Below are 8,583 nucleotides of genomic sequence, written 5' to 3'. Positions count from 1 at the left end.
CCCATCAAAGTCTGATTAGGATTCTATTTAAATCTGAAATAGATGGGATAGGGATAAAATATACCATATCAAATAGTTCTATATCTGTTAGGATTGACCTTTATCTATAGCAAATCCTAATTTAAATATTATTAATTGGGCCACAATATATGGAAATCCTAACACAGAGATCATGGAGCGCTATCGGAGATTAGTACGATGATATTTTGTTGATGGTTAATTCATACAACATTGTGTAATACTCTTTCCTCCTATATATGTTCGAGACATAAGGCATCTAACAGCTCATTAATTTCTAGGTTTCAAGCTAAAAGATATTAACATTGTTTCACCATGATTATTAAGTTGAATAATTACATAAATTGAAACCATTGGCAACAAGGAAGATGAGTAGAATTATTGCTGTCGACTACACACTGCGTAAAATGTTGAGAAATTGAGATCTGATTAAGACATCGAGTGATGATCAAGGCATGTTCACGAATTAGTCATCACTATGGCAGTTAATATTGAATATTTCTTGCAACTTGTTCAATGATTTATAATTGTTTATTGCAATAACAAATGTCTCGTAATTCTTTATTGTGTTAAGCATATTCGTGTATATACCTTCATGGAAGAGAATCTTAAAGAAACTTTTGTAGGGTTTTTAAGCATTGGATTTGTTCAGAAACATTTTGTTAAATATAAAAATGTTTAAACATCGTTATCTACCAGCTTAAGCTTTTAGAGTATAACGGTTGTTTCACACATTTCTCAATCCACTTATCAAATTAACTCTGAAATACGTATATGAAGAGAGTTAAACTTATTATTAATAGTACGTAGAAACTAACTTTAGAACTAGGGCATTTTACCAACTTTTGGAACTATATATATATGTACGCATTAATTTGATTTAGTAGCTAAGGCTGGGGGTGTTTGATTTATCAAAAAATTATAAAAAACTATTTTTCAAAATACAGTACATTTTTTTGGAAATCGCTAGCTATTTCTCAGTATTCGCTTTTCGGATAGAATTTAAAAAATTAAAATATTAACTTTTTATGAAAATCAGGAAAATTTTTCTAAATTATTTTTTCTTAGAACCAAACAAAAGAAAAATAATTTTTAGCCAAAAAAACTACTTTCTGAGCCGAACACTCGGGGGGTGTTTAGTTTCTCACAAAAAAATATCCTAAAAAAGTAGTTTTTTGGCTTGAAAAATATTTATGATGTGTGCTACGTACAAGAAAATTAATTAGGCCGTATAATGGAAACTAGAGTTGCGGTTAAATACGTTTAGAACTACCAAGCCTTTTTTTTCTTTTTTTTTAGAGAAACCATAGTTGGTTAATTCGGATTCACTAAATATTTGGTACGGATATAATATGAATAAAATTTATATTCTGATTTTTAAAGTCGTTAAAAATTATGGCTCAAAAAAAAGGTTTGTCAATTATTCGGATATACGAGTTATACGAGAATTATACATTCATCAATTAAAAATTCAGAATTAAAAATTTGGCTATTAAATTAAAAATTTTTCTCTCGATTTATACGACTACCATAAATAGTTATAATTTTTTAAAAATATAAAAATAGAGAGATTTAAAATAAAGTAGATTAAATAAAAAAAAAGTAATAGCAAAGTCCATTGTCGTCTTTATCTTCATCTTTTTCATGATCCACATATTCTAAAAGTTTATAAAGTTTTTTAATAATTTGCGAATAATTTTTCAATAATTTTATAACTAACTATGTTGAAGAAAAGGATTTTATCCAAAAATTTTGTGTGTTTTTTGACTGAATAGTTTAGCATATGTAAATTATTTGCGAATAATATATCTAATCCACAAATTCACATTTTATTTTGATTTTTTAGAAAAAAATTTACATACAGACTGTTTTATTCGAATTTTTAATAATTTATGAATAATTCATGAATTAACTAACTATGAGAGAAACTATTTTGCAATTCGAGTTAAAAGGGTTGATCAGTACCAAGCTTTTGATAAATAACGGTTGTGACACATAATTTAATATTTTATGAAAATATAAGATTTTGAGCTTGAGTTCCGTCAGATTCAAAGCTTTATCATTTTCTTACAGCTTTTTTCTCAGTAAAAAATAGAGAAAAATAGAGAGTTTTGATGATTATAATTTGTCCTCGTAGATCCGGATTCCCGCAAGAATCCGCCCCAAGCATGGCAGGGACCCAAATACTATTCTCCGTCCCGCAAAATATCCGATCCCCAAAATAATATAAAATATTTAGTTTATTTAAATTATAAAATACTAACTTTGATTTCTTTAATATACATTTTATTTAAATATTTCAAACATATTTAATTCTTTTATATAGTATACTAATTAAACTTATTACTTCTAGCAATTTGATGCGTTTTACGTACTTAATAATGTGACAATATATAAGTGTGAGATCCCTGGTGTTTGGCAGTTGAGGCTTATCAACAGCTCTGGAGAGTGTCGGGACAAGTCTGAGTCGCGTTGGTGTGAAATAGACGCAAAACAGACTCTGTGCGATGCGAGAGCAGCATGTAGCAAGAGAACCTGCCAATAGCAGGTTTCTCTGCTTCCTATACCGGTACAGCCAGTAGGGTGTACCGGTACACTGCACAGGCTGCGCGCAGACTGCTCTCGGGTTGGCTTCTAGTACTGGTACGTGGGCCCGTGTACCGGTACACTAGGGTAGGTGAGAGGGTGTTTTGGTCTTTGTCCACCTCGTTTGTGTCACCCATTCCCTCCCTCTCTATTTAGACGTGTAGAGCAGAGAGAGAGAGAGTTTTCTCTGGCTTCTTCTCCTCTCTCTCTCTAGCTTGGTCCGATCGTGGAGGAGCTCGGGTGGAGTTCGAGTTTCGCCGACGTCGCGCCGCGGGGCCTTTCGGGCGTGTCTTCGTTGTTGTAGCGCTGCGAGGAGGCCGGGCGAGCGTGGATTTTCGCTGTTCTCGACGTCGCGCCGGAGTTCGGATAGAGGTTGAGGTGAGGTGTTCATCAAATTCCTTCAACCGTTGCAAGTCCTTACTACTTCAAGCTCAAGGATGCTATTTTTGCAGAATTTTTGCGTCGACCGTCGGTGTTTCGGCTCGTACGCGACGTAGGAGTGTCAGATTGCGACGAAAATTGGTTCGTTGGATTTAGGACTACAAGAGGAATCCACGAAGCCTAAGATTGCTGAATTTGGTGAAGGTTAGCTTGATCGAACTCCTATTTTACTCTGCTACTATTGTATTTGGACAGAATTAATGGATTTCGATGTGTAGAGCTTGGAGATAGCTCGATTTCTGGACTTGGAGGGTTTCAGTAGATCCAGCAGGGATTGTTATTGGTTCGAGACTCCCTTCGCTGCCAGGAGTTAGCATTTGAGGTGCGTTTTCATCGGGTTTACTCTTAAGTAGAGATTAGTAAGCATGTATAGTTTTCGATGGTTTATAATTTGTACTAGCTTAAATTTATTGAGTAGTATATTGGCTGAATTTGAATTTGAAGCATGTTTTAGAATCTAGTTAAACTACACAAGTTAGACTTGAAAATTGAATTAGGAGAAAACCGGCGATTTGAACCTGTCACCTGTTTACATTACCTGATTTAGTTCTAGGAGCCGTTATAAATTTGTATCATCGCAGTATTGGTGTGATGGATACCCCAGATAGTTTAGAGTTCAGTTACGCTCGTGCTGGGATGCCGGATATATTTTTACAGTATCGTTCAGACTGTTCCGGACTGTTGGGTGCCGTCGGAGTTGACGGTGGACCCATATTGCCGTTTTGGCGTCAGATTGTGCCGAGGGCACGTGACCTGTTGGTTGTTAGACCAGTTGGATCATGTTACTTGTCTTTGGCTTGTGAGAGCCTGATTGAGCTCGACAAAGATACGCTGCACACTCGGTTGGGTAGCTCCCACGAGTGCCACTCCGGAGACGGGCGCTGTGCTTTCGCATTGGTGTCGTTCATTGTCGGTTGGACTTGCTCTCCACGGACTAGATAGTGTGGAGGTAGCTGGATAGTCCCAACTGGGCGGAACGGGTGTATTCACAGCCTGGGACGGGTATGTTTACAGTCCCTAAGGAGATTGGGTCAGGATTGACATTTCTACAGTAGGTTAGTTTAGAGCTTGATAGTGTAATAACTCGTAGTTGTAAATTTTATTCCAGCATTTATTACTATCTTCGCTCGCTTCTGTAGACTTAGTGGTTGGACCGACGATGTTGAGGGCGGTACCCACTGAGGACTACTTGTTCTTACAGTAGTTCTCACGCCCTGTTGTTACCCTATTTTTGCAGAGCCATCGTCTTCGGCTGCTGCTGTTGCTGATCAGGATCGAGGCAAGGGCGTCGCGAGTTAGAGTCCTACCAGACGAGCCGAGCTAGAGGTGCCCCTACAGCAGGTAGTTGTTTTGTTGGAGTTCATGTACATACAGATGTGTAACTCGCCAGTGCGAGTAGTTTTGTATCTGAGATTTGGCGTATGTATATGAAACTTGGTTTGTTTTTGTTACTGGTTCTTCTAGCAGCCCTATACTACTGTTTGTAGTATTGTAATGTTTACAGGTACAGCTATCCCTTCGTATATAGGAAAAATTTTTTTGTATACGGCGAATTTGTCGGCGTGCCCGGGGAACGTGTAATCCGGGGCGTGACAGATTAAGTTCGTATCAGAGCTTAGCATTAGGTCGTTGGGACCTAGAAAATCTAAGTTTGGCAAACTTTAGAAAGGCAAGGCGCGAGAGGCGTAATTTATTACGAAAGTTAATGATTAATTTTTCTAACTCCTTCTAGAGTGGGGTGAATGATTGAAGGAGTGCCTGTTTTGGCCTAAGAAATTATGTTGGCTGCAGACGACATAATTTTGGAGGAAAAATAGGGGCCACCTTCTAGACTTTCGTTGATTGGGTCGAGAGTGCTTGTGTTTTACCTGACCCCGATCTGTTCCTTTCAGATCGTCGCCAAGGTCGTCCGTCATTGCGGGAGCGTGCCCAGTTGACGTAGGATCGCACGGGGCTTTCCAAGATGCCAGAGCAGGCAGAGCAGAGTGCCAGACCGGCAGCGAGTGCACACCCGGTTGTGGAGCCGAGTGTGCGACCTGAGGCTAGTGCATCCCCGGACTTGAGTGCACAGTTAGCCGCCCTGACAGAGGTGACGAAGCGGCAGGGGGAGTTATTGGAGAGGATGTGTGAGAGGTTAGCTTCGCCCCAGAGTTCAATACCGAGGGCACCAGAGTCGTCTGTTCCACCTCCGACTACCCCAGTGACAGCGCCAGCTGCAGCAGTACCTCCGCCAGCAGCAGTTCCAGTTGCGCCAATTGCGCCTGCTAGGGGGCCAGTATAGTTGACAGAGGGCGAGCAGGAGCGGTTGACGGAGAGGTTGGCTCGTTTTCGCCGTTTCGATCCACCGACCTTCGATGGCAGTTGCACTGAGGCCTGGGTTGTTGAGGGCTGGGTCAGTGCGATGGAGAAGTTATTTGATGACCTGTTCATTCCTGAGTGGGAGCAGGTATCTTTGGGAGTCCATTGCTTGGCAGGTGATGCACACGCCTGGTGGAGTTGAGTGAAACGAGAGCAGGGACTGGTAGCATTACAGCTGAGATGGGATGAGTTCTGTGGAATGCTGTTTGGGATGTACTTTTCCAACAGTGTGAAATAGAAGCTCGAGGAGGATTTGAAGAGGATTCAGCAAGGGGATCGGCCAGTGCAGGAGTACATTCGGGAGTTTACTCGACTCCTAAACTGTGTGCCATTTGTGGCCAGGGACGAGGCACACAGGGTTTATCTGTTTGAGCAGGGGCTGAGACCCGATATCTTCCGGTTGGTGCGGATGCAGAGGTCGAGGACCCTGGATGCGTCCATAGAGCAGGCCCTATGGGTGGAGAGAGGTGAGGTGTCGCTGCAGGAGAGGACTCAGGCCGTGGGGCAGAGTCAGGACAGGAAGCGCCCCTTTTCAGATGATGCTGGACAGTAGAGCAACAGGCGTCCGTCGAGGCCTCCACGATCGCGCTCTCAGGGTCGTGGGTCTTCGGGGCGTCAGCGTTCCAGGGGATTCCGTCAGCAGGGACAGACTCAGAGGACACCGCAGTGTGTTATCTGCGGGGGACCACACTGGCCCCGGCAGTGCGAGCAGAGAGAGGGCAGGTGTTATAGTTGCGGTCAGCATGGACATATGAGGTCAGCTTGTCCTCGTGCAGCATCACCAGCACCATCCACTGCATCAGCGCAGCCGGCATCCCAGCAATCTTTTGGAGCAGCTCCGAGTTTCCGCCAGGAGGATAGATCGTCTGTGCCGCGTCAGGGCGAGCGGCGACAGCAGGCTCCGAGCGGCAGGGTTTATGCAGCCCAGGTGGAGGACTCTTCAGCATACAGGTATCATTTTGATTTTCAGCAATAGAGCTCGTACACTTTTTGATACCTGTCACGCCCCGGGGCCGATTTTAAAAGCCTTTTTAAAACAGAGTTGCGGAAAACGTGCCATTTTTTTTTTTTTTCAACCTGGCCCACGCGACGTACAGACCCGCCACAAATACAAAGTTCCTCTGTCCACTCGGATAGAGTCTCCTTTGTATTTGCACGGCGTACCAACGATACAACAGGATCACAACCACAACCTACATTTACCAAACAACAACCAAAGCATGATATGTATTTCCATACAGCTAACAATCCTTAGAATGATGCATGCCTCTAAGCACTCCTTAGGCGCTGGATGATGCAATGCACAATACAACAAACATCCTATTTAAAAGTGCTCCCCACACGGAAGCTTTTTTCCGGATTGAAATTCTGATGTTTGGGGGACTTTTGGCAAGTTAGACACCGTTGGTATTTATAGTTCTAGGCGTTTTGATCCTCAACCCGAACCCTAGCCACTCGTCCCTGACTACCTAGCGCCCAGCAGCCTGTCACCGCTTCCCCTCGCCGCTTGTGGCACCAACCCGCCGTGCCCCGCGCTGAGCCCGCGCCACGCGGCCGACCACACGCATCTGTCTTCCCTCTTTTTCTAACTGCGCCTCTCCCCCGGGTTGAGTTGCAGGGGCTGCGCCTCCCCGGGATCGCACCGTGCTCCTATGACCTCCCCCGGCCGCAACCGCCGCCATCGCCGGTGCTGCCCGCTATGCCTGCGGTCATGCTGCAACGCTCAGCCGACTGGCCGACCTGCGGTTGCCACAGCCACCACGCGCAGCCGCCGCGCGCCTCGGCCGGCTGCAGCCGCCCAGCCCGGAGCCCAGGCCGAGAGTGTGTGCGGCCCCCTCTCTGCGCCGCGCGCCGCCCTGAGCCACCTTTTGCCGCCCTCGCCCCCGACCTCCTGCAGCCCCCTCCGCCGTCCCGGAGGCTCCTTGGCCGCCGCGTGCCGCATGCACTCCTGGGAACCCGAGCCGGAGCTCGTGCGGGCTAAGCTTGTCTTTCCGAACCGCTGCCGGGCTTCCCTGTCGCCGAACCGAGGTGAGCACGGAATTCCTCCACCTCCGCCCTGACCCGACTCAGGCCCCTGGCGCGCGCCGTGCGCCGGAGGCCGGCCGGAGCAAGGGGTGGTTGTCCGATGCCAACGCTCCGAAAATATGGCCTTATTTGAGTGGAGTTTTCTTGCTCTGGGTTCCCGTATTCTTCCCCGATCTCTACGAAGGAGCAACGATGATCCTGGCACGTTCTGATCATCGTGTACTTAGTTTCTGTCGGGGAGACTCGTTCCGCTTTTCGCGATTGCGCTTCCGTTTCAGCGCTTTTGGCTGCTGTTTTGGCTTGCGCCACAGTATCCGGCGATCGGAGGCTGTCCTGATGCCTCCGGAGGTGAGCACGGTGATCGTTGGTCAGTCGTGTATCACAATGCTCACCTCCCGTGAGAGATAGAAGTGTCGGTTAGTTCTGTTCGCGCAGCATCTTCCTTGACTGGCGCTATTCGCTGACTTCGGGTTCTCCGCGCTTCTCCCACAGCGACCGGCTGTGCTCCGGATCATTGAGCACGGACTCCGGTACGTTTGAGACCTATAGTACGTGTCCTGTGCGAACCTGGGAGTCCTCGGTTTGCGTGAACGACTGGCCTGATTCGCTCAAATACATGAAATGATGATATTTTATGTAATTAGAGGGCTCTTTTATGGCATTTTGTGCTTTTGGCGTGGCTACTGTGGGCCAGTGTGTGGGAGTTTGTAAATGACCGCTGGACTGATTGTCCATGGTCCGTTAGCTTCGCGAACTCGTAGGTTCGATTTCGGTGCGTTTTGTGGCGAAATTTCCCGAAAATACGCGGTTTCAGTTTCGGATCCTTTCCGACAGTGTTTGGTTGCTTCGTGTTTTGTCGGCTGAGGCCTTGTGTGGCTGGTCATCATCATTCATTTGTGGTTCCCGATGATGATAGGTGAGCGACGGAGGGTTCCGGTGTCGAAATACGACACTTCCGGGAACCCGGATTCGTATAATTATCGGCGTTGATCGTATGGTTGTGTTACCTCGGTTCGCTGCAAGGCATCCAATTGGGGGAGTGCCTTTGGGGCAGCGGTGACTGCGTGCACGAAGTCGGTGAGTTTCGGGAACACTTAGTGGGTCCGCGGCGCGTCCCGGTTGTGTGTTTTCGGGACTTCCGGTGAGTTGCGGTAA

General features: G+C 45.8%; 1 protein-coding gene across 1 annotated transcript; it reads left to right on the top strand.

The window, feature by feature from the left end:
* Positions 5,009-5,326, top strand: LOC109723401 (steroid receptor RNA activator 1-like). Its single transcript, XM_020251747.1, has one exon. It carries the CDS (start codon positions 5,009-5,011, stop codon positions 5,324-5,326), a length of 318 nt encoding a protein of 105 aa, XP_020107336.1.

This window comes from Ananas comosus, linkage group 17 (assembly GCF_001540865.1).
Source record: "Ananas comosus cultivar F153 linkage group 17, ASM154086v1, whole genome shotgun sequence".
NCBI classification, from domain to species: domain Eukaryota; kingdom Viridiplantae; phylum Streptophyta; class Magnoliopsida; order Poales; family Bromeliaceae; genus Ananas; species Ananas comosus.
Note: the sequence above shows the minus strand (reverse complement) of the source record. Positions and strands in the feature narration are given on the sequence as shown.

Bases quoted from the DNA above. Each gene is read 5' to 3' on its own strand.
- LOC109723401 (XM_020251747.1), top strand. From the start codon at position 5,009: ATGCCAGAGCAGGCAGAGCAGAGTGCCAGACCGGCAGCGAGTGCACAC.